General features: G+C 44.1%; 1 protein-coding gene across 9 annotated transcripts in view; it reads left to right on the top strand.

The window, feature by feature from the left end:
* The window catches only part of ANO1 (anoctamin 1), a 174,014-nt gene that overhangs the window by 128,102 nt on the left and 19,021 nt on the right, over positions 1-26,891 (top strand). For 3 of the 9 annotated variants that reach the window (XM_073658824.1, XM_073658819.1, XM_073658826.1), the window contains 9 exons: positions 3,948-4,003; positions 6,871-6,909; positions 9,429-9,493; positions 9,619-9,753; positions 12,301-12,461; positions 17,045-17,127; positions 19,837-19,866; positions 20,336-20,407; positions 26,079-26,156. In XM_073658824.1, coding sequence (XP_073514925.1) covers positions 3,948-4,003; positions 6,871-6,909; positions 9,429-9,493; positions 9,619-9,753; positions 12,301-12,461; positions 17,045-17,127; positions 19,837-19,866; positions 20,336-20,407; positions 26,079-26,156 — 719 coding nt within the window. The remainder of the gene's footprint in view (positions 1-3,947; positions 4,004-6,870; positions 6,910-9,428; positions 9,494-9,618; positions 9,754-12,300; positions 12,462-17,044; positions 17,128-19,836; positions 19,867-20,335; positions 20,408-26,078; positions 26,157-26,891) is intronic. The other 6 variants (XM_073658827.1, XM_073658822.1, XM_073658820.1 and 3 more) reach the window with 5 other exon arrangements.

The following is a 26,891-nucleotide window of genomic DNA, read 5'->3' as shown; positions in this document are numbered from 1 at the left end:
GAGCCCAATGTAAGTCTATGGGAAACTCGATCATTTTTCTGGCGGTGGCCCCCCCCCTTCCCCCTCCCCCCCCCCCCCCCGGCGGTCTGCAGAAGGTCAAAAATTGCCCAAATCGATGGGAACAGTGCTCAATTAAATGTCAGGCAGGCAGAATATATAGGCAGACAGGCAGGCAGGGCATACAGGAGGGTGTATGAAAAACATAGCAGGGCAATTGGAACACACTAGTGCCCTCCGATTTTCATGCACCTGTCTCTTTAAAAAAGCCGGCTGGCAATTCATCAACGGCATACACCGGTACCCGACAATTTAGAACAGAAAGAATAGAGCATCACACATAGATTAGATAGATAGAAACATGTCAGTCACATATATAATAAGTACAGTGACAGTGTTGATTACTGTACTTGTCATTTAGTGTTAAAATAAAGGATTTATTTAAAAAAAAAATTGGTGTGGGGTTCCCCGTAATTTTAGTCTCTAGCGGAGGTTAAGCAGACGACTGGGGCAGATGTTTGAAGCCTGGGAAGGGGGTAATACCCATGGAGCTTCCCAGGCTACTAATATCAGCCCCCAGCTGAATACCTAGCCTTTACTAGCTATTAAAATGGGGGACCCAAAAAAAAAATGACGTGGGGTCCCCCCTATTTTAATAGCTAGCAAAGGCTAGGCAGACACTGGGGGCTGATCTTAATAGCCCAGGAAGGGTGCTATGAATATTGGCCCCCTCCCAGGCTAGAAACACCAGCCGTCAGCCTCCCCAGAAATGGCGCATCCGTAGGATGCGCCAATTCTGGCACTTAGCCTCGCTCTTCCCACTGCCCTGTAGCGGTGGCAGTGGGGTAATAGGGCTGGAGTTGATGTCAGCTTATAATGCCAGCTGACATCAAGCCCAGGTTAGTAATGGAGAGGCGTCTATAAAACACCCCCATTACTGACCGCATAGTCAAAGTTAAAAAAAAACACAAACACCCAGAATAAAGTCCTTTAATTGAAATAAACACACAATTATTTAATGTTCTAAATTAAACCATACTTACCATCACGCCCATTCCAGCTGAAGCCAATGTCTTCTGCAATAAAAGTAAAATAATAAAGCAACATCATCCTTACCTTTCCGTGGTTCCCAGGACGGCTCCAGCTCTGCTACATTCACATGACAGGCTGGATCGCAGCCGAAAGCTGCCATCCAGCTTGCCATGCCGCAGACACTGAGAAGCGCAGGCGTGCTTACGCTCCTCAGTGTCTGGCTGTGATGGCATCCAGATGAGCCGAGTTCAATGAACTCAGCTCACCTCATGCACGTCACTGACAGCGTGGGAGAATTCTCCTGCGCATGCGGTGAGCGTGAGAGAATTCTCCTGCGCATGCGGTGAGCGCAGGAGAATTCTCCCACGCTGTCAGTGACGTGCATGAGGTGAGCTCATGTCCAATGAACTCAGCTCACCTCATGCACGTCATTGACAGCGTGGGAGAATTCTCCTGCGCTCAGTGCTTGAGCAGGAGAATTCTCCCATGCTGGGATGGCATTGAGATGACAGGCTGGATCACAGCTTAGCGCTGCCATCCCGCATGCCATCCCTCATAGACACTGCAGAGCGTAGGCATGCTTGCGCTCTGCAGTGTCTCTGAAGGATGGCAAGCTGGATGGCATCTTTGGGCTGCGATCCAGCCTGTCATGTGAATGTAGCAGAGCTGGAGCCGTCCTGGGAACCATGGGAAGGTAAGGATGAGGTTGCTTTATTATTTTTCTTTTATTGCAGGAGATCGTTGGCTTCAGCTGGAATGGGCGTGATGGTAAGTATGATTTAATTTAGAACATTAAAGAATTGTGTGTTTATTTCAATTAAAGGACTTTATTCTGGGTGTTTGTGTGTTTTTTTTTAACTTTGACTATAGGGTTAGTAATGGGGGTGTCTTATAGACGCCTCTCCATTACTAACCTGGGCTTGATGTCCGCTGGCATTATAAGCTGACATCAACTCCAGCCCTATTACCCCACTGCCACCGCTACAGGGCAGTGGGAAGAGCGAGGCTAAGTGCCAGAATTGGTGCATCCTATGTGTGATGCTCTATTCTTTCTGTTCTAAATTGTCGGGTATCGCTGATGAATTGCCGGCCGGCTTTTTTACAGAGACTGGTGCATGAAAACACTATTATTTTTTTTTCAATAAATCCTTTATTTTAACACTAAATAACAAGTACAGTAACCAACACTGTCACTGTACTTATTATATATGTGACTGACATGTTTCTATCTATCTAATCTATGTGTGATGCTCTATTCTTTCTGTTCTAAATTGTCGTGTACCGGTGTATGCCGCTGCTGAATTGCCAGCTTTTCATGTTTCACTGTGAGCACTGTTCCCATCGATTTGGGCAATCACTGTAATGCCACAACCACCATGGCTGTGACATTACAGTGAGTGGCAGACAATCCGTGCATGATTTCTTCCTCCTTTCTCTTTCTCCATCCTTTCTCTTTCTCCATCCTTTCTCTTTCTCCATCCTTTCTCTTTCTCCATCCTTTCTCTTTCTCCATCCTTTCTCTTTCTCTATCCTTTCTCTTTCTCCATCCTTTCTCTTTCTCCATCCTTTCTCTTTCTCCATCCTTTCTCTTTCTCCATCCTTTCTCTTTCTCCATCCTTTCTCTTTCTCCATCCTTTCTCTTTCTCCATCCTTTCTCTTTCTCCATCCTTTCTCTTTCTCTATCCTTTCTCTTTCTCTATCCTTTCTCTTTCTCTATCCTTTCTCTTTCTCTATCCTTTCTCTTTCTCTATCCTTTCTCTTTCTCTATCCTTTCTCTTTCTCTATCCTTTCTCTTTCTCTATCCTTTCTCTTTCTCTATCCTTTCTCTTTCTCTATCCTTTCTCTTTCTCTATCCTTTCTCTTTCTCTATCCTTTCTCTTTCTCCATCCTTTCTCCCTCTCCTTTCTCCTTCTCCCTCTCTCTCCTTTTTCCTTCTCCCTCTCTCGCCTTTCTCCTTCTCCCTCTCTCGCCTTTCTCCTTCTCCCTCTCTCGCCTTTCTCCTTCTCCCTCTCTCGCCTTTCTCCTTCTCCCTCTCTCGCCTTTCTCCTTCTCCCTCTCTCGCCTTTCTCCTTCTCCCTCTCTCGCCTTTCTCCTTCTCCCTCTCTCGCCTTTCTCCTTCTCCCTCTCTCGCCCTTCTCCTTCTCCCTCTCTCGCCCTTCTCCCTCTCTCGCCTTTCTCCCTCGCCTTTCTCCCTCGCCTTTCTCCCTCTCCTTTCTCCCTCTCCTTTCTCCCTCTCCTTTCTCCCTCTCCTTTCTCCCTCTCCTTTCTCCCTCTCCTTTCTCCCTCTCCTTTCTCCCTCTCCTTTCTCCCTCTCCTTTCTCCCTCTCCTTTCTCCCTCTCCTTTCTCCCTCTCCTTTCTCCCTCTCCTTTCTCCCTCTCCTTTCTCCCTCTCCTTTCTCCCTCTCCTTTCTCCCTCTCCTTTCTCCCTCTCCTTTCTCCCTCTAATTGTCTGCTATGTGCAATTACAATGTCTTCATTTTGCACCATTTTTTTGCATTTTCTGAACACTGTGGGAAATGTATCAGGGTTTGAATTCTGGGGGCACATGTTTGTGAAGCCGGATTGTGTAGTGTTCAATAGTAAAGACAGAAGATGTGTAGCTGCTATAAATGGCCTGTTTGGCGAGTTGCCTGGATCTGTCTGGTGGACGCGCATCCCTGGCCAAGTGAATAATATCTCGCCGGTTTTGCAGAGCGCAGTGACCCGTTTTAGACAGTTAAAAACCTGAGACTTCTTTACAATAAAAGAATGGCAGCTAAACACTGAAAATTATACAGCCTACGACAGGAGGGCGCGCGTCTGCTGGACATAATGTGCACCATCGCTAGATTTAATAATAAACTAAAGGCGTCCCCTTGTACTTATTGTGATATCCTGCCCTTCCCAATAACTTTTATAACTTGCTTTCTTTTCCATAGGAATTACCAGCCTACTTGCTAATGGTGTGTACAGTGCTGCATATCCACAACATGATGTAAGTATCCTGCGGCCTGATGTTAAATGTCCTTTATCTATCTATAATTTAAAGGGGTAGTCCAGTGCTCCACGCTGACTCCTCTATTATGAGATGGTCCTCACCTTGTACTTTGCAAATTTTACTCATTTTAGAAGGTGAGAAAAATTGCCTTTTAAAGTGCTTGTAAAAACACTTACTACTTATTAAAAATGTTCTCTGTTCTCAAGCATGGAGGGATTTATTTTTTAATCTATATTTTTTTGCTGATTGCCTAGGTTACCAGCCACCTCTGTAGGCTATTAATGGTGGCCAGTTTCCTACACAATGAGTGCACGCTTGCAATGGGCTCCTCTGATGCCTCTTCCAGTGCCAGATAGAACACAGGACCAGTGTCTTAGTTGAACCTCTGACCTGTCAATCATGAGCACACCGTCAGGACGGCTGAGGAGCGCTGCACTCCTGAAGAATGAAGAGAATAATCCTTTTAAAGGCGTAATCCTCTCTTGGGCATTTTTTACATGCACATGTCTGCCATCCGCGGGTATGTTGCAGCGGCTGCGCATGTGCTGCTCTCGACATTCCCTTCTATCGGAGGTCTGAAACTTGCTGCGCAAGCTTGCTCCTCAGTTTTCAGAAGTGTCGTAAAAGTGAATGGAGTGATCCGTGCTCGCACAGCCACCTCTGTTCTTGCAATAGGTTCTGGTGCCAGAGGTGGGACCCGCATCCTTCAGACATTTATGGCATGTCCCAAAATGGGAATATATCCCTTTAACTTTTACCACTGCTCAATATTCATTGGACGATGTCTGTTTTATATACATTTGGCTTAAAGGGGTGGTCCAATTTGGAAACGACCTGTTTTACAACACAACCACATTTGGAACTTACTTTTGGAGGCAATCACTTAAAGGGGTATTTCCATCCGCAGGATTTTACATAAGTCTGACGGTCATAGCACTGGGAATGGAAAGGGGGCTATGCATATGCAACTCTCTATTGATTTCTATGGGAGATGCTATCATTTCTGAGTTGGCCAAAAAAGAAAACTGTGCATGTGCAACCCCCTCTCCATTCCCAGTGTTGTGAGATGGGGCCACGCTCTCAAGCTGATGGTCCCTGCTCAGATATTTGTCATATCCCGTCAATGATGGATTGGAATACCCCTTTAACCATCAAGGTCTATATTTTTGGTGGTCTAATCTCAGAGGTCAAGATCCCAGGGATTGCTGGTTACTTTGGATCCCTATGGATGTTTCCTCTGTATAAACACAAAAGCCCCTTCCTGCAGCTGCAGCCCCCAAGGTCAGCCGTCTGGGGATAGTCCTAAACTATAAAATAATATTAGGTAAAACCATGAGGCTGCCTTAAAGGGGAAGACTGCAATAAAACATGGCTCTTTTCATTTTTCCAAAAATTGGCACTTGTATTGCCGTACATTGACTTGACTTATGTGGTACCAACTTCCAGAGTTTTGTAGCTTTCCCTTGTAACACTGAAATGATTGTGTCCATTCATTCAGTCTAAATGTAAAGTCCATTGCAGGAGGAATGCTGTAAAATATTAAGGTTAGGAAGCTGACCAAGGAGCACGTGTAATAAGCCGGGGAACGCTCACTATTAAATTATTTATCCATAGTCCTCCAGGGTAAAATGCACGAGGTGTTGTTTAATATGGTTGAGAAGTTCATGGAGATCCGGGCTCAGAAAGAAAATAAAATAAGGTTCCATCTTAAGTGTCTTCCCTCTTCTTTTTGTATATAACATCCAAGTATATTAAAGGGGATGTCTGGCTTGGAAAACCTATTAGGAATTTCTAGGCCCCCATTCACATTCCTTCCTACCATCAGCCAGATGTAGAGTGGCTACAAAGAGTTTTTTTCTCATAAGAACACCAAACACATATTTTTTTTTTTATTAATGTGTAATACTTCATCTCACCTGTGGTGGGAGTGTTGGGGAATTGAACACTTGCTGCTGGATTCCTTCACCGATCACCACTGATCGCCTGCGGTCGGCTTATTTCTTACATTGCCTTTCATCAGTGCAGGACAGGGTACTGGTTGACTGGGCGATCGCAATGACAGTGGTCATGGGGGTGCTGTTTGGTGACCACCAGCCGGTGTATGGGGACCAGCAATGCTCCCTTGGAACACAGTATGTAAATTAACACTTCTTTAGGAGGATGAAAGTTTGCTCTCTGCTGTCACCTATTGAAGGTGGCCACCCTACATCGGTGTCCAACCCTGTAATGAGCCTTACCACATGTCTTAGGTGGTGCTAGGGAGTCGTCTTCTTCCTCCTGGAGGAGATCTAGTTTGTAAATCTTTTAGGAGAACTGCCTGACCTTTGTCCCTGTGGGAGGACTGAAGATTTAGACCAAGTATTAGACCATATTATAACTTTTTGGTATAAGAAAAAAGTTTTTGTTTGCAACTTAAAGACTCGTTGTCCATGAAGCTGCCGTACAGATATCTGCGAAATCCAGCAGCGTGCCTCTTGAGATGGTTTCTACTGAGATCGCGTGGGTTTCTTATTTGCAATGGCTCAGATCCAACTGGTTTGGCAAACTTTCTTGTGACGTAGAGCAAAGCTGGAACTATTTTTGGGCACTTTTTTTTTTTTTTTTTCCTGCTTTTCATGACTCAACGATAGAAATTCAGTTCCAGCTTTCACAGTCTTGCCGTCCAAACCGCTGGCATCCCAAAGGAATCCTGATTGGCCCCATTATAAGTCAATGACATTCTTTGGGATCCTATATGAAAATGGGTCATTTATGGCTGCGTTGTTCACCAAAGAATGGTGGCCATGAGGGTATTGTGACTATATAATTCGTCCCATGTGTATTGACGTGTCCATCGCTTACACCTGTTATATTTCTGTTTACAGGGAGACTACGAGAATGATGCTGAACCCAATGACCGGAAGGTGAGAACTTTTTAATATTTGTCACAAATCCTATTTTGTAGGGAAAGGATCAGTGTCTAAGCCAATAGTGGGCATGCAATGGCCCATAAGGCTGCAGGCAGTTATATGGTCCTTGTCCCGTGCTCCCTTCTTTTTTTTTTTCCTATGTACCATACAGGGATTTTAGTTATGCCTTTGATTTTAATGAAGCGTAGCCATGTAGCCACGTGTTGGCTGCAGACAGACGTCATGGGTCGTGAATGCAATGTATGGACTTTTAATGGATTTAGGGACCACCTTATATTATATGTTCTGGGTACCACCCCTAAAAAATGTGGCATCCTATAAATGTTTTGTAGCATTTGTTTCTATATATTGAGTTCTTCCTATTTCTTCATCTGCTACACAAGCTTTACTAACCTCCCATTATGTAAGTAAAACAACTGGAGGATGGGGGCTAGGGAAAATGGATGTGTACAGTAATATAGGGGGCATTCGATCAACGTCTTGGCCATCATCTCTAAGTATGGTCCTGTCGAGGATAACAATCTCCATCCGGCGTGGAGTTCCTGCCTCCGAGCCACAATCTCTATCATCGAGATAGATACCCAGGGTGTGCTGCGCTCGACACTTGTTTTGGTCCGTGCCATGGGGCTGGTGTGGGGGTGAGAAGATTGATGGGAAAATTAAACATTGATGCCTTTGTGCTAATTAAAGGGGAGTTCCTTGGATTATTCTGTCAGGGAACCAACAGGAGATTTCTTAGCAGATGTGCTTCATTGTTACACACTGGCCAAAATCCACAAAGCTGATCACATACACCCTGAAGTGTCACGACGAGCACCTTATTTATATGGGAATTACTGCATGTGCTCAGTGTCCACACTCAGTATACCTGTTATTCCAGGTAACTTTTCAGAATAATCTGTCCTGTCTTATGTGTGCATGAGAAATAACCCTATTTCTGGCCGTTTTATAACTTGTGTCCTACATTTTTCACCAGTTTCCTAATTTTCAGTTGTGTTTGAGCTGGTGTGTGGAAACTAGCTGCTATGATGTCTCTCCTAACCAGCCCCACAGATATGAGAGATTCCTGCTTCGCTGTCTCTACAGTATGTAGCACTTGTTCAGAAGCAGCATGGAGGACATTATACAGCAGTACTGAGCAGTGTAGCTGCGAGTCCAGCACTAGGGTGAGAGAAACTCTCTGCACTGTCTGCTGTACATTATACAGCAGTACTGAGCAGTATAGCTGTGAGTCCAGCACTAGGGTGAAAGGGCAGAAAGTTTGTCTGCTGTACATTATACAGCAGTACTGAGCAGTATAGCTGTGAGTCCAGCACTAGGGTGAGAGAAACTCTGCACTGCCTGCTGTACATTATACAGCAGTACTGAGCAGTGTAGCTGTGAGTCCATCACTAGGGTGAGAGAAACTCTCTGCCCTGTCTGCTGTACATTATACAGCAGTACTGAGCAGTATAGCTGTGAGTCCAGCACTAGGGTGAGAGAAACTCTGCACTGCCTGCTGTACATTATACAGCAGTACTGAGCAGTATAGCTGTGAGTCCAGCACTAGGGTGAGAGAAACTCTGCACTGCCTGCTGTACATTATACAGCAGTACTGAGCAGTGTAGCTGTGAGTCCATCACTAGGGTGAGAGAAACTCTGCACTGCCTGCTGTACATTATACAGCAGTACTGAGCAGTGTAGCTGTGAGTCCAGCACTAGGGTGAGAGAAACTCTGCACTGCCTGCTGTACATTATACAGCAGTACTGAGCAGTGTAGCTGTGAGTCCATCACTAGGGTGAGAGAAACTCTGCACTGCCTGCTGTACATTATACAGCAGTACTGAGCAGTGTAGCTGTGAGTCCAGCACTAGGGTGAGAGAAACTCTGCACTGCCTGCTGTACATTATACAGCAGTACTGAGCAGTATAGCTGTGAGTCCAGCACTAGGGTGAGAGAAACTCTGCACTGCCTGCTGTACATTATACAGCAGTACTGAGCAGTATAGCTGTGAGTCCAGCACTAGGGTGAGAGAAACTCTTTACCCTGTCTGCTGGAGGACAAAAGATCATTAAGTGAAGGGTCAGGAATTAAGATGGACACCAGCCAAAGATGAAAGTGATCAATGGGAGATTAGCCCTGTGTTCTCTGCTGTTACCATAATGTTTCCTGGACATGCAGACTAAAAAGCGATATTTCTTGTTTCATTTAATCATTTCTAGGTTTATTGTTCCTTTTTAATGTACTGATCTCCTCATGTGGAGCTAGAACTTGTCTGCCGTTGATATAGCCGGCATTGTGACAATTAGCAATTGCCCTTCCCGGGGTGAGATTTTCGCACCATGTTGGCAGGTTTTAATATTTATCCATCTTGCAGAATCAACTGCGTTCGTGGCAAAGCTTTTGAGACGTCTCTCCTTTTTCGTCCTCCTTTGCTTCAGAGGACTTATTCTAAAACCAGGGTCAAGGGGGTTAACATGGAATCTCCTTCATTTCTGTTGTAACATTTCTCCCTTTTTCACTTCATCTTTCAGCTTTTGTGTGACGAATGGGCCAGTTACGGTGTTTTTTACAAGTATCAACCTATAGACCTGGTTCGGTAAGTTATAATTCAGCTGTTGCGTTAGTTACTACAACTCCCATCATCAAAGGTTAGAGATGACTGATCTGTAGAGCATTGGGATGTTAGTTGTCTTCTGCTTCATGTTCCTGATCTCTTCCCAGGAAATATTTCGGGGAGAAGATTGCCCTGTACTTCGCTTGGCTCGGCGTTTACACCCAGATGCTTATTCCCGCATCCATCGTGGGGATCATTGTGTTTCTTTATGGATGTGCAACTGTAGATCATGACATCCCAAGGTACCTCCAGCTTCTGGCTGTCTCTTTTGCAAACATGTCTGTACTATTACATGGGTGGGGGGGTCAAAAAATGTACCCTCCTGGACTAATAGTTTGGAATATCAATCCTTACAAAATGTACAGTGGTTGCCCCATTAACCATATATAACCCCATTGACAGGATAGGTGATAAATACATGATCACTGAGATGGGGGCTGACTGCTGTGACCCCCCACGGATCAGAACAAAAGTCCTAAAGTCCCCTGTGTGAACGGAGTGGTAGTGAGCATGTGTGACCATCCCTTCATTCACACAGTGGACTTTGGGCGCCCCTGTATGGGATAGGCGGGGATGTAACCGGTTCTCTGAAAGCTGCACAAATCTGTTTGCTACAATGTAGCAATCTGCAGTTCAGGTTGTTTATCTCACAGAGCATTGTCTAGACTGGATACAACTGTATCTAATTCTCAGGTAATAGCACACCAAAAAAAACATTAGAACAAAGTAGGTGGAACCCACCAAATTCGGATCCCACCCCCTATACTAATTATAAGGGAATGTAGCTCTTTCAAACACCAAGTCCAGTAAAATGTTTACATGGTCGGTCCGTTCCTCCGTTACTGAGAAATCAGTTTGAATTTATATACAAATATCTATGGTAGATCTGAAGCCTCCGTCACTCCAGCTCTATTGCCTACCCAGCATCGCCACAGGCAGGCAATTTTTTTAAAATTTTTATTAGCACCATGTAATGCATTGGTTCCTGCAGAGGAATTGAACACTCGTTCCTGATCACTGGGTGTCTCCTGGACAATCTGTGCTCCACTGGTTTTTATAGAAGCCCTCCATAGATTAAAGGAAACAAAAATATTGACAAAATTAAACAATAGGCGAGGCAGCACCCCCCCCCCCCAGTATCTAATGCTAATAACATAAAAGAGCCCATTTACAACTTTAGAAAGTCCTAACTTCATTCCTGGAAGCCTCTGCTAATGCTTACAAGACACTGAATGCGGATGGGAAGACATAAATCTGACACAGGCGCCAAGAGAAATTAAAGCAGCTTTGTGAACACTGTATAACCAAGGAGAACTTAACACGGACGCTCCGAGGGCAAACATCCAGCCCGGCGGAGCCAGTTATACACACAAGGCTAACGGGCCGGGCAGGAGCCGCACTCTCCAAATAATGATAAACTCATAAAATGAAGATGGCAGGACATAGGCTTTATAGTGAGGAACATGCAGTCACAGCCAGGAGAATTCACAAAGAGGAGTCAAGTAACTTTTGAAAAGTATCCCAAGCTCCCTTAAAGGGGATGTCCAATCACAGATATTGCCAGGGAAATCTTGGCTAGCCAGGGTGAAATGCAGCATAAGTTGGCAGCCGTTCAAACAAGTGGCCACCACTTTAACATTTCTGTTGAGAAGCTCTTTACTGCTTCATATTGAGGAGTCCTTAGCCAGGGACCTGTCTATATAACCGGTAAAGTCCTATAGCGTATATAACTCCTTAATGACAGCCAAATTACTTTTTACAGCGGCCTTAAGCCACAGCGCTGTGGCACAAGTCCGGCACAGGATGGTTGAAACGGGTGCTCCACTGTCTAATGGCAGCCAAAAACTCCTACTCTAATGGCCAGGATTAGTGAGCTCCAATCATGGCCATGTAACCCCTCAGACATTGCGGTCTCTAAAGACTGCAACATCAAAGGGCTCCATTCATTATATCATTTGCACTTTTTTTTTTTTTTTTTTGTTCATCATTCTGGCTGAGATTTGGGGAAATCCAAATGTTTTTAGCTAATTCATCAATTGCCACTTTTTAAAAAAAGTGGCAACATTTTTGTCTAGATGTACTCCAGTCCCACCTTGGTGCGAATTTATGATGATCTGGAATTTTTGTGCAAATTTTGCAACATTTTTTTTTCAGAAACCTGTCATTTTTCTCGCAAAAAAAAAAAAAAAAAAAAAGGTAAAGGACAAAACCACTTGCATCATATTAAGAATCTGGGTCAAAGAGAATCAACAAATGCCAAACACAAAAAAAAAAAGAAAAAGAAAAAAAAAGAAGAATATGAATAGGGTCTATAGTGTTTTTTACAGAGGAAAGGGGGCTCCTTCTGCAATCCTTGACCTGTCTATCTCCTGTATATTGTCTGGATGTCTGTATATTGTATTAGTATTGCAGCAAATTACACCAGCGAATGATTGCAATGTGATGCCCCATAGTAGGAATAAGAACTGCAAAAAAAAAAAAAAGAAAAGTTTTTTGTTTTTTTACATTTGCTTTCAAAACATAGAACTTTATAAAATAAAAACACATAATTGGTAACTTTTAACGACACAGTAAGCGTTTAGTGATGGAACTTGGCAATAAACTCTGAACATGCATTCAATGAACCCTAAATGTTGAATTCCCTTTTAATAATGTCCTATATCATCCTCCATACAGCAGGATCCATGTGTTTATAATAATCGCATTCTGCATTAACCCTCGCCAGGGCCCCTAATCCTTCTATATACAATGTATATTCTAAGTTTCCATCTTCATCCATCTTTTCCCAGCATAGAGATGTGCGACCACCGGAACAATATTACCATGTGCCCGTTATGTGACAAGACCTGCACCTACTGGAAGATCAGCTCTGCCTGTGCCACAGCCCGCGCCAGTCATCTCTTCGACAACCCGGCCACAGTCTTCTTCTCAGTCTTTATGGCTTTATGGGGTAAGGAGAATTTTTTTTTTATTTATTTTTTTTCAATATAATTCAGTGGCTATTTTGAGTTTTAGCCTCCGTTTTGTTCCTCTGATTTTAACAAGACCTTATTATGTTGGAACAGTTGTCCATAGCAGCCTGGAAAAATGGTTCTGATCATGTCCTGCTCACAAAGGCACAGGACTCTGTGAAAGCAAACACCGATCAGAGCTTTTCCACCCACCCAGGATCGAAAAAGAGAGAAAAGTTGCCACCTCTAGGGGGAAGCTCATCGCATACAGTACTATAATTGATTTCAATGTATAAGCTGTATGCAGTAAGCTCCCCCTAGTGGTGACAAAATTGCTTTGTTTTTATTTTGTCTATACAGAATTTTGGAGCTCGGAAGCAGAAAAAAAATCGAGCTCCAACCCATATAAAGATGGTATTGATCGGTTCAGAAGTTTGGGGGGGGGGGAAACTCTATCTTTTGAGACTAGTGCCTTCACAATGATCACCACCTCCTCTATAAGGCAGATGTCCTTTTTATTGGTTGACCATCCCAGATAATAATTCTGCATTGTCCTCATGGATGCACCAGACCTGTTTTTGAGGATTATATCATTTTGGCACAAGGCCGAGTATTAAATAAGTATCAGGGGTGAAAGTTTTGGGGTTTTTTTGTTGTTGTTTTTGTCCCAGCTGCAGGAAGATTTCCGGTCTGCACATGTTTCTCATGTTCCAAAATCTGTGCCGAGGGAATCTCCCCCCACCCGCACCAGTCCTCGCTCGTCCTCCTGTATCCCTCAAGGATTCTTACTTCTTTTCTTATTTTGGCATCCTACGAGATATTTATATTCTGCATTTTGTTTTTGTTTTTTAAGCTGAATATCTGATATGAGGATGAAAAAGGCACATCTGTTAGCATTTAGTCCCCAGTGTGTCCCCTGAGATCACGCGCTCTCTATGGAGTTGCCTCTATAACAATTACAGTGTTTGCCATATGCTAAAGAGCCGTTCCCAGCCGGATCTGAGTCACATTCCCTTTGAGAACTACTACAGCATGGCACCGAGGACTGGCAGAAGTATTTATATATGTGTGTATAGATAGAGAGATATTATTAAAAATGCATACACAGATCTGCCTTCTCACTTTTTTAAAGGGGTTTTCCATTTCTACCTTGTGTATATCTAATTGGCACTGTGTGGGCGTGGGATGGGGGGTATAAAGTCATTTTATAAATATAAAGTTCTAGTGCAGCTGCTAAGCGCTTGAGTGGGAGGCCATGATAGACTGGGTCAGGTCATATTATTAATAATAATAATAATAATAATATTTATTTATATAGCGCCGACATATTCCGCAGCGCTTAACAATTCACAGGCTCATATACAACAGTCATATGTAACATAGCTAAAGATAATACAATAGTTACAGCAAAAATAATGACAACCCTGCTCATAAGAGCTTACAATCCCCCTTTTTACCAGTCATTTTTAGGAAAAAAGCAGTGGAAGAAGACCACTCAAGGTTATTAAAGGGGACCTGTCATGTCCCAAAACTCTAAATATAGTGTTAATCTACAGGCAAATAACATTAATTGCCTGTCATACTAGAGCAGCGGCTGCAGGGAGAAAGTGAACATGTATCCTCCCTGTAGCCGCTCTCTGCCAGTCATTAGGTTGGTGCAGAGAGCGGCTACAGTCACTGTCCACTATGCAGGGGTCGCACTGTAATCCCTGCAGTACTTTGACAGGTCTACACGCGCTGCAGAGCCGACTGACAATCAAAGTGCCGGCGAGTGATTACAGAGGCGCTCGCTATATAGTAAGTGGAGACTGTAACCGCTCCTATGAAAGCGAGCGGCTGCAAGGAGGAAATAGTCCTATTCTCCCTGTAGCTGTTGCTCCAGTAAGAGACCATTCCCTAGACTGGATGCAGGTGGACCAGCTATGTATGAAGTTTCCAGCAATAGGAAAGTTGTAAAACTTTATAAGAATCTTATCTGCCCATTTGCTTTCTAACACTTGCTTGGATGTTCTTGCATTTGCGATGCTCTTTAATGAACAGGACGAATTTGAGGATGGTGGTGGATGTGAAGGGTTAATGCGGACAAAGTAGAAAATCTCAACAAAGGCAGGAACAGACTTGTAGCGAAGCGTTTATTATGTTTGGATTAGTTACATTTGGGACATGTCATGCTTTTCTGCAAAGCCACAAAGTTAAATAAATCCCGATCTGTGTAAATACATCGGTGTCACCGTCCTGACAGATGGAGCTGGGAAGTTTGGACGTTTCCTGAGCGATTTTTGGCCTCCAATAGTTTGTGTTCTGCATCCAGCGCGCTCGTATGTAGAGTGAACAATCACCGCTAGTATATATCTATGTTTAGCGAGCGGGCGCTCTCCCCTGGTAATGAGTCTTGCATAAGTCACATTTCACATTGTTGGTTTGGGTCGGCTGCTGTCACTTCCTCCAGGCAACGAATACAGAAAATACAACAATTCAGACCTGTGCATGAGAAACGATGAAATTAGCAATCGATCATCTCAAGTAAAAGATTTTTTTTTTTTTTTTTTTTCTCCAAAAAAACTGCTCATCCCCTGGTATCGCAACTCCTTTTGAAGTAAATTGTGCCGAACTGTAATACCAAAAACTACCTGTAGACCAGTGTGGTGCTTTTTTTTTTTTTTTTTTGGTAAAGAGCAGCCATGTTTTTACTAATTATAGAAATTATGTAAGGGTGTGCATGCCTCTGGTAAAAAAAAAAAAAAAAAAAAAATTGGGGTGGGCTGCAACCTGAACTTGACAGACCCCCCCTGTAGCAGACAAATATACCGGAGGATGGCTGTACTAGACTCTAGAAATCGCCTTTTCACTTATATGTAGCTGAATAAAATTTCAAATGGACGTCAGGGTTTCGCTATTTTCCAGACAGAAGGGGAACAGTGTATATGATTATTAGCTCAAGAGGAGGGGTCTTTCTGAGGTTATAGAGACCCCCTAGGTTGCAAAGGTGGTGGAAGCTGCCGGCGACATTTGCCTCATTATAATCAGGAACTTTGGAGAGAAAATGTGGATTTCCACGCTGCTGTGAATGATGAAGGTCCAGGGTACAAAGAACTTATTTACGGTTTTATTGTCGACATGTTTCGAAGTTTCCAGACTTCTTCAGGACATAATAACATTTGTTCCTGTGTCATTATAATCAGGACTTGCATGCAAGGCATCTTTTTGATTTGCAATATTCCATGTGAGGTCGAGATCTGTTTATCACGTTTTGGCCACACAATGGTGACCGTCGGGGGTCCTGTCTAAACCCTAAAAAGAAAAAAAAAACAGGATTGATGGAGACATAGACTTCAATTACCAAAGTTGAAGACTGATGAGGACAAAAAAAAAAAAGCTCAAATGAAGTTTGAAACAATAGCACATCATTGCACACTGTTGTTTCCATCTTGAAAGATGGATCCGGCCAATAACCAGCTCAAACAAAGTCCAAAGTAGCAACAATTGAAATCTATGGCTCCATCAGGGGCAGAACTGAATCTTGTTTTATTTTTTGGGGGGGATGTTCTGATAGGACCCCCTGATGGAGTCACGTACATGAGGCGAAACGTGATACTCGCATACCCTACTGCGTCATGGCTGTAGATGATTATATAAAGGATAATCCAATTCTGAAAGCCGGGGTAATTCTACATGGTCGGCACCGCTCTGTGTAAGGTGTGCGCTCTGGAAGTGATAAAAGTGAAAAAAATACCACTGCCTGCAGACAGACAGATTGGCAATTGGTCTCATTTGTGTGTTATTTTAGCTCCTTACTATCCGGAAAACTGATAGCCAGTGGCTTCGTATAATGAGGATTCTATAATGCTGCCATATAGCGCAATCGTGCATGTTACAGATCAATCCCTTGTGTCTCCAAATAACATGAGTTGTCCCCAGCGGAAATGTTCTGATGAAATCTCCTTGCGAAGTGTTACTATATCATACGAGGCAACAATCCATATGGGTGTAATTATATTGCATATATAAATGCATAAGACTTTTATGGCGTGAAAGGAGTTAAAGTATATTAATGAAGCTGCGCATTCACCGTTAAGCCCATAGTACCCATTAGTCCACAATAACAACCTTGTCCTTCCCCACTCATCATTGTCCTGCGATGACAATTAGCAAGAACAAGGCCGAGATTCATTAAGACTAAGGAATAATCTAAAAAAATTAGTTGAAAAATCTCTAAAAAAAAAATTGCAACATGGGTGCTGCTACAATCAGTGTTGGGGAAGAAAAAGAAAGTGGTTGACTATTTCCCAATGGGGACATTAAAAAAAATAATGTATTGAGCATGGTCTGAGAATCCCGGAGGGGCAACTGAGCATACCCCATGGACCGCCCCTTCACCAGTGATATCTGATGCCCCCAATGTACATAGCACAGAAAAGTTATTTCTGCAAAACGAGAGGGGTCGGCCCATTGTAAGGGCTAGGTAACCACTCCTTAAACTAACTTTCTATAAATGTCTATGCAGTGCCATTTTTGTTCCCCACCATTAACCCTTATATAAACCCCAATATTAATACCATGCGGTGCGCTTCTTTTGTTACAGCTGCCACATTCATGGAGCACTGGAAAAGGCGACAGATGAGGCTCAACTACCGATGGGACCTCACCGGATTTGAAGAAGAGCAAGTAAGTAATAAGATGACGATCCTCGTGCCGTGGCAGAGGGAATTCCCATAGCGCCCAACTGGTGGCTATGGGGAACTCCACACGCTGCAGGTATCTGCGAGATCGTTCTTCCTTCCTCCCTACTAATGTGTTGGAAGGGAAGGATTTTATATATGAACGATCACTCCATAAGAAGTTCTGGCCTTAGATCATCTCCCATAGACTTAACATTGCTTGTTCTGGGTCACCATGTACAGAGTCGTTGCCCGTCGAATCCTTAGTTGCCTTATTTTTAATAATGATCTCAATGGAGCAGCAGAAGTCTTTCATTACGAAAGATCCATCATATTTTCTATTTCAATCCATTACACATGAGAACTTGTTTAGACCGGGGTAGTTGCTTGGTTGCCCAGTGGAATACTTTCTCCTGAAATCCCCCTATTATGGTCTATCATACTCACACTGTGCCCAGATGACGGTTACCAAAGGTATCCACTGTTCAGTTCATACACTAGTAATACCAGGGTTATCCGGGTTATCCGGGTCATCAGGACCAGTAGTCATGGCGAAAGTACCCTGTTGGTCCCACTGAGCACTAGAAGATAGGACCCACAGGTGCAGCCTTAAAGAGGTTATCAGGACGATTTTTGTTTTGCCGTTTTACTACGGATCTAAGAACTAACAGGCAGGTAGTTGCCTCTGTTAGCAGCTACCTGCCTGTTTAGTTAGTTTTTAGGCCCGTAGTAAAAAAAATAAAAAAAATAAAAAACCCTTTAAAGTTAAATCAGTTCCTAATTGGCCGGACAGCTAATCTCTGGGGTGCTGTTTGTAGCATCCATTTGTATTTTTACTGAAAGATTTGCTTTACCTGTCCCTCTGTATGGCTGCAACTGAATGTCACTGCTAGATAAGAGATTGTGCCATGGACAACATATATTCCCTATACACAGGATAATTGATAAATGTCTGATTGCTGAGAGTCTGATAGCTGGGACCTTCACCATTCACTGGAACTGGGATTCAAAAGTTCCTGGTGTGACTGGAGCGGTAGTGAGCGTGTGCGACCACCTCCTATAGACAGTGACTGGAGCGGTAGTGAGCGTGTGTGACCACCTCCTATAGACAGTGAATGGAGCGGTAGTGAGCGTGTGCGACCACCTCCTATAGACAGTGACTGGAGCGGTAGTGAGCGTGTGCGACCACCTCCTATAGACAGTGACTGGAGCGGTAGTGAGCGTGTGTGACCACCACTCCTATAGACAGTGAATGGAGCAGTAGTGAGCGTGTGCGACCACCTCCTATAGACAGTGAATGGAGCGGTAGTGAGCGTGTGCGACCACCTCCTATAGACAGTGAATGGAGCGGTAGTGAGCGTGTGCGACCACCTCCTATAGACAGTGACTGGAGCGGTAGTGAGCGTGTGCGACCACCTCCTATAGAAAGTGACTGGAGAGGTAGTGAGCGTGTGTGACCACCTCCTATAGACAGTGAATGGAGCGGTAGTGAGCGTGTGCGACCACCTCCTATAGACAGTGACTGGAGCGGTAGTGAGCGTGTGCGACCACCTCCTATAGACAGTGAATGGAGCAGTAGTGAGCGTGTGTGACCACCTCCTATAGACAGTGACTGGAGCGGTAGTGAGCGTGTGCGACCACCTCCTGTAGACAGTGAATGGAGCAGTAGTGAGCGTGTGTGACCACCTCCTATAGACAGTGACTGGAGCGGTAGTGAGCGTGTGCGACCACCTCCTATAGACAGTGAATGGAGCGGTAGTGAGCGTGTGCGACCACCTGCTATAGACAGTGACTGGAGCGGTAGTGAGCGTGTGCGACCACCTCCTATAGACAGTGACTGGAGCGGTAGTGAGCGTGTGCGACCACCTCCTATAGACAGTGACTGGAGCGGTAGTGAGCGTGTGCGACCACCTCCTATAGACAGTGACTGGAGAGGTAGTGAGCGTGTGTGACCACCTCCTATAGAAAGTGACTGGAGAGGTAGTGAGCGTGGGTAACCACCGCTCCATTCACTGTTTACAGTAGTGGTCGTATATGCTCACTACCGCTCCATTCACTATCTATAGGTTACACATGCTCAGTACTGCTAAATTCGGATACAGAGAACCGGTAGGGCAAATCCCTTTTTAGAGGTCGTGTACCACAAGCTTCCTGTAAAGATTGTTTAAAAAATTAAAAATTTATGTTGTCTTACCCAATGTCACCCAAATATTTGCATTGTGTGTGTATGTATGTGTATATATATATATATATATATAAATATATATGTGTATATGTGTGTGTATATATTAATGTGTGTATATATATATATATATGTATATGTATGTGTGTGTGTGTGTGTATATATATATGTATGTGTGTATATATATATGTATATGTATGTGTGTGTGTGTGTGTGTGTATATATATATATATATGTATGTGTGTATATATATATATATATGTGGGTGTTGTATACATGTACCCACCTGTGTCCACATATCAGTTTCCTCGTTGTAAATGCCCGGCCTCCTGACAAGTCTGGCTCCATCGTTGGCCGCTGGGGCCTCGCAGGTTCGTGTCCTTCATGTCAGCATCGCAGTGTTGTAGCGTTAGGTGTGCTTAATGTATCCCATTGAGTGTTTGGTGTACCATCCGCTGTACTCCCGAGCACTAACCATGACCTCCCCCAGGACCCTAAATTAATAACGGTTCTTTTTTTTTTCTGTGTGTGTTGTGTTCTTGTATCCTGAAGGGCACAGTCAAGGTTTGAACTTATTTATTAATACGTTTTCTATCTCCTTTCTTCAGCAAGTTTTTTTTTTCTTTTGCATTTTGCCTTTAAATCACCTGCCTCTGCGCCCCCCCCCCCACAAATCCTATTCTGTCCTGTCAGGCAAAGGCCTCAATGTATGTGCCATATGCGTGTCCGTCACTTTTCTGCTGCTGATCACCCCCCCCCCACCACCACCAAGCCACGAATGACCATGCTGCACCCCTGTCTCGTCTGTGGCCGCTATTGTTGCATCGTGTTTGTGTCCACCACAAATCGCACTCCATGTTTCGCAGCACTGTATGTCGCCAGATGGTAACGCACTGCACCACTGTATGTACTGATCAGCTCCCTTCACAGCCTGCCTAAGCCTTGAGATCTACGCTGTAATCCTGATGAGGAGCCTCATCTTGCCGATGGATGTGCCATCCCAAATACCTTATATTCTCTTTCTTTCCAACAGGATCATCCCAGAGCGGAGTATGAAGCGAAAGTCCTGCAGAAATCGCTGAAAAAGGAGCAAAGGCGCAAAGAGGTATGAAGAACATTGAGTGTTTAAGGCTTGACTGAAACATACGATGAAAATGAATGACCTTTTGGCTACTTGCAGCCACCACTAGGGGGAGCTAACTACACTTATCTCCTGAGCTCCCTCTAGTGGTTTCTGCAGGCAGCTAAAATCTCATCTTTTTTAAGAATAACTTGCCTCAAATTTAGATCCCACTATGGATTGTGACCTGAAAAGTTCTAAAGTTATATCCACAATTCAACTCTAGCACCTCATATCTTTTTTTTATATATAAAAAAAAATAATAATAATTTTAAGAAACTTCTGCACTGTATGCAAATGAAGGATCAAATGTCCTGGTTGATCTTCGTTAAAAAGTAGCTAATATGATTTTTTTTTATTTTATTTTTTAATTAATGATCAGCTTTTGCAAATCTTTGATAGTAATTTATTCACCTCATTTTGTTTTCTTGTGTCTCAAACTCCGTGCTGAAAAGTGCTATTTTAACTGCCTGCTTTGTGCTCTTTTGGAAGCTGCTTTTAACTGCCGCTCAGCAAGAATCTGGCAAGGATTTACAAACAATTAATGGTTCTTTGCTCTCTCCCATGCTCAGACGATCTCACATTGTATTTGTGTACAGATTACTAGAGCAGCAGATCAAAGCAGCTTCTAAATGTGCACAAACAGCAGTTAAAACAGCACTTTCAGTGTGCATATACACTGCTAAAAAAAACAAAGGGAACACTGAAATAACATATCCTAGATCTGAATGAATGAATGAAATATTCTCATTGAATACTTTGCTCTGTACAAAGTTGAATGTGCTGACAACAAAATCACACAAAAATCATCAATGGAAATCACATTTATTAACCAATGGAGGCCTGGATTTGGAGTCACCCCCAAAATTAAAGTGGAAAAACACACTACAGGCTGATCCAACTTTGATGTAATGTCCTTAAAACAAGTCAAAATGAGGCTCAGTATTGTGTGTGGCCTCCACGTGCCTGTATGACCTCCCTACAACGCCTGGGCATGCTCCTGATGAGGCCGAGTATTGTGTGTGGCCTCCACGTGCCTGTATGACCTCATTACAATGCCTGGGCATGCTCCTGATGAGGCTGAGTATTGTGTGTGGCCTCCACGTGCCTGTATGACCTCCCTACAACGCCTGGGCATGCTCCTGATGAGGCTCAGTATTGTGTGTGGCCTCCACGTGCCTGTATGACCTCCCTACAACGCCTGGGCATGCTCCTGATGAGGCTGAGTATTGTGTGTGGCCTCCACGTGCCTGTATGACCTCCCTACAACGCCTGGGCATGCTCCTGATGAGGCTGAGTATTGTGTGTGGCCTCCACGTGCCCGTATGACCTCCCTACAACGCCTGGGCATGCTCCTGATGAGGCTGAGTATTGTGTGTGGCTTCCACGTGCCTGTATGACCTCCCTACAACACCTGGGCATGCTCCTGATGAGGCTGAGTATTGTGTGTGGCCTCCACGTGCCCGTATGACCTCCCTACAACGCCTGGGCATGCTCCTGATGAGGCTGAGTATTGTGTGTGGCCTCCACGTGCCTGTATGACCTCCCTACAACGCCTGGGCATGCTCCTGATGAGGCTGAGTATTGTGTGTGGCCTCCATGTGCCTGTATGACCTCCCTACAATGCCTGGGCATGCTCCTGATGAGGTTGCGGATGGTCTCCTGTGGGATCTCCTCCCAGACCTGGACTAAAGCATCCGCCAACTCCTGGACAGTCTGTGGTGCAACGTGACCTTGGTGGATGGAGCGAGACATAATGTCCCAGATGTGATCAATCGGATTCAGGTCTGGGGAACGGGCGGGTCAGTCCATAGCTTCAATGCCTTCATCTTGCAGGAACTGCTGACGCACTCCAGCCACATGAGGTCTGGCATTGTCCTGCATTAGGAGGAACCCAGGGCCAACCGCACCAGCTTATGGTCTCACAAGGGGTCTGAGGATATCATCTCTGTACCTAATGGCAGTCAGGCTACCTCTGGTGAGCACATGGAGGGCTGTGCTGCCCGCCAAAGAAATGCCACCCCACACCATTAATGACCCACTGCCAAACCGGTCATGCTGAAGGATGTTGCAGGCAGCAGATTGCTCTCCACGGCGTCTCCAGACTCTGTCAGGTCTGTCACATGTGCTCAGTGTGAACCTGCTTTCTTCTGTGAAGAGCACAGGGCGCCAGTGGCGACTTTGCCAATCCTGGTGTTCTGTGGCAAATGCCAAGCGTCCTGTACTGTGTTGGGCTGTGAACACAACCCCCATCTATGGACGTCGGGCCCTCATACCACCCTCATGGAGTCGGTTTCTAACCGTTTGTGCAGACCCATGCACATTTGTGGCCTGCTGGAGGTCATTTTGCAGGGCTCTGGCAGTGCTCCTCCTGTTCCTCCTTGCACAAAGGCGGAGGTAGCGGTCCTGCTGTTGGGTTGTTGTCCTCCTACGGCCCGCTCCACGTCTCCTGGTGTACTGGCCTGTCTCATGGTAGCGCCTCCAGCCTCTGGACACTACGCTGACAGACACAGCAAACCTTCTTGCCACAGCTCGCATTGATGTGCCATCCTGGATGAGCTGCACTACCTAAGCAACTTCTGTGGGTTGTAGAGTCCATCTCATGCTACCACGAGTGTGAAAGCACAACCAGCATTCAAAAGTGACCAAAACATCAGCCAGAAAGCATTGGTACTGAGATGTGGTCTGTGGTCCCCACCTGCAGAACCACTCCTTTATTGAGTGTGTCTTGATAATTGCCAATAATTTCCATGTATTGTCTATTCCATTTGCACAACAGCATGTGAAATTGATTGTCAATCAGTGTTGCTTCCTAAGTGGACAGTTTGATTTCACAGAAGTTTGATTTACTTGGAGTTATATTCCGTTGTTTAAGTGTTCCCTTTATTTTTTTGAGCAGTGTGTATGTATGTATGTATGTATGTATGTATGTATGTATGTATGTATGTATGTATGTATGTATGTATGTATGTATGTATATATATATATATATATATATATATATATATATATATATATATATATATATATATATATATATATATATATATATATATCTATAAGAAAATTACTCTTTAGAACCCATAACTGGCCTGTTGCACATACAGAGTGTTTGTCCTTATGTGGGCAGTAATCAATTTTAATTTGTAGATTTGCCAGCCCCAAGTTCACTTTCAAGTCCGGGAAAAAAATTGATTACTCTGCTCGCTCAAGTGCAAATGCCAGTTTTTAACTTTCCAACACAAGTGCTAGATTTTGAGGTGATTTTGCTAAGCTACAATACCAGATATGGCCTTTCTACAAGAGTGGAGCTGTTTCATTTTTTTTACATTTTTTTTTCACATTTGGAGAAACCGCACCATACCCATCCAAAGGTTGTCTGGTATTGCAGCCCCATTCACTTCGCACTATGTAATTTCTCAGGAGCGGTAGGATAAACCTACTTTGCAAGATTTTAGCCAAGTATCTGGCTTCAGGTTTGGCAGAGTCGATAAGGTGACGATTGTCCATCTCCCACCCCCAATATCAATAAATCATGTAATTTGCAGTTACATGATGATCGCCCTTTAGCTGTTGTTAGTCCTATGTCCTGAAACACAATCCTGTACCGGTCACGGTCGAGTTCTGTATGATGGTGTTTGCGCAGCGTCCGTCTGTATACAATGGTTGTCTCATTTTTAAAGCCAATCCGATCCACAAACTGGGATCAGGTAACCTGTAAGTGAAGGAAATGGTCCTATTGTCCTCCCGCCGTCTCCTATTACCATGCTGTGTCACCGGTCTGCTCCATGTACTTCATATGTAGGTTAGCAGCATGCTACTAACATTCACCCAAATGCTGTAAATCTGAACAATTAATCCAAAATCTGAACAATTAATCAAGAATCTAGAACTATGTTGGATACATTAGGGGTGAGTTCACATGCAGCAGAATTTTCGGTGACTGCCTTAAGTATCCGGGGCTTGAAGAAATCCATGCACCTGCTGCAGGAATAGCCCTATTCAGAGGAATGTAACGGAGGATCCCTTGCAGAAATTTCTGCCGCTTGTGAATTCATCTTTATGGTTAAATGCAGACACCATTTTTATTTCTATGAAGTGAAAGGTTTCTTCTGTCTCCAGCTGCCTTACTACTATATCTATATGTCCGATATGGAACGAGCACGTGCTACTGCCCCAACTATCACTGGCCGCCTTTCCAGATGACCCCAATCCCTTTTTACCCTTGGCATTAAAATCGAATAAGTGGGGGTCCAACTGTTAGCAACCCCATCAATCGGCAGTTTCGTGGGTCCCTGGCCCTCTTGCAGATGTTGCAGATTCCTAGGTTTTTACGTTGGCTTACGGGATAGTAATAGCACTGAAGGAGACCATGCTGAAATACACTGCCCCAGCACTATGCAAAATATGGCACAGGCAAATACATATTATATCTAATATTGACGGCCTATCTTAAGAATGTGATTAGGCTTAAGGGGCTGGATAAGCTCTTTAAAGAGGTTGTTCACTACTTTAGGAAATTTGCTGAGGATAGGGATCACTTTAAAAAAATAAATAATAATCCCATTGGAATGAATTCTTTTTTTGCTCCATTGTTGCTGACCAAATGGTCTCCACTGGCATCTGAAGTGAGTCACCTGGCCCTACAGCCAATTGGTGGCCTCATTGGTTAGGTGACCGTTGGGATTCCAGTAGTGAACCTTTAATTTTTCTCAAGCATCAAAGGGACAGGACACTAAAGGAGTGCCAGATAACCAACGAGACCTGACGGACCCCATTGACTTACCATGGTGTCCATCCTGGCGTGTGGGATTTTAGATCCACATGCTGCGCTATTTCTTCTAGTAGTTATGAAATCTGACAAATGTGAACTAAGGCTTAACCATTTCCATTGTTAGCTTGTAGTTGTAGCTGTCTCTCCATAAGGGACGTAACTATAGTGCGTGTAATGGTTGCAGTTGCATCTGGGTCCTGGAGTCTACAGGGGTCCAAATGATCCTTTTGGTCCATATAAGAAGACCTGAGATAGTTGGGGACCCTGTTGGCTATCTAGTATTGAGGTCAATGAGTGGAGGATAAGCGAACCTGAACTTGGAGAGAGAGAGAATTTTCCATTTCCAAAAATTGTTTTCAATGTGGTTTCGAGTCAAGTTCTGGTACCGAAAACCGAACTTGGGACTAAAGGTCGGATACCAAAATCTCAACTTCCACGAGTCCGCTCATCTCTATCCATGAGCTTTCTGTTATTCCGCTGGTCTCCATGTTAGCCAGTCTTGTCTTTCTACACCCTTACCAGTCACAATGGAGCTTTGACTAGTGTGGTCCAAACTGGTGGTCAAACATCTCATGAGCTTCTGCAATTCCTTAAGTATTGCATTGAGCTGGGCTGGCGAGAAAATGTATATGATCCCACAAGGAACATGGTGCTTAAATTGTGACCTCTGCAGACTTGACCAGAGATGGGTATCTAGACGAGATGACATAACCATAGAGTCCAAAAACCTAAAAAATACCCGGTGTGTATTGGGTTCCTGGCTTGACCAGTGATATTTCGGGGCAGTGCACACTTACATTGTATCTCATTCATTGCTACTGATTGATCGATGCTTTATAACGCTATCGCATGGTCCTTTTTGTTTCCTTCAAATGCCTTCAGAAGCATCAGCCTGTTCCTGAGGACAACACAAACAAGTGGAGGCAGAGAGTTAAGACAGCCATGGCCGGGGTGAAATTGGTACATTTTACACCCAATTTCCCGGGTTAAGAAATGATTATTGAGCAGACGCCTTGGTTTATTGTGTTTCGCATACTGAGGGGATTATTGTGAGCTCACGAGTTCTCCCAATGCCAGGCTTAGGCGGGGCAAGCCTCGAGACCTATGGCCCATAACAGTTTAATGATCCCCTCGGGCTGCTTAGTTTTTCATTATCACATCACCCGAGTGTCCACTTTCCCTTCTCACCCACCACCAGTCGATGCATGGCTCCTCATCGCGACATCTCGCTACACATCCCATAAAATGTCTGTGTTTTGTGTTTGTGTGCATGCTGCACCATGTACGAGGGAACTGTTCTAGTGTTGTCTTGTCACATGCATTATTATAACCCCATTATTATGGCTGAGTGCTAATATGTTCCCATTGCTGTTGCCGACCTATTAACATAACTGGGAACATAACTGCAGATTTCCCAACATTTGCTTCTCTTTTCGCGAGACACTTAAGTCCTACCTCTGATCTACCCAGAAAAGGCCAGAAAATATGACCAGGAGGACCATGTCAGAGTAAATTGGCCTAAAACTCACCCACTTTGTGCCCCATTTTGCGGGACAAGCCCTGAAAAAATGTGATGGTTGCAGATTATGGGCAGATGTATTGTAGACCTGGTCCTCCAGACTGCAACACTTTGTAGCCACTCCGACTAATGAGAAGACTCATTTCTATTGATTAATATTGTAGTATACCTTCCTT

The sequence above is a fragment of the Phyllobates terribilis genome, unplaced genomic scaffold, assembly GCF_046119375.1.
Source record: "Phyllobates terribilis strain yellow unplaced genomic scaffold, ASM4611937v1 Scaffold_13__5_contigs__length_258822181, whole genome shotgun sequence".
NCBI lineage: Eukaryota > Metazoa > Chordata > Amphibia > Anura > Dendrobatidae > Phyllobates > Phyllobates terribilis.
Note: the sequence above shows the minus strand (reverse complement) of the source record. Positions and strands in the feature narration are given on the sequence as shown.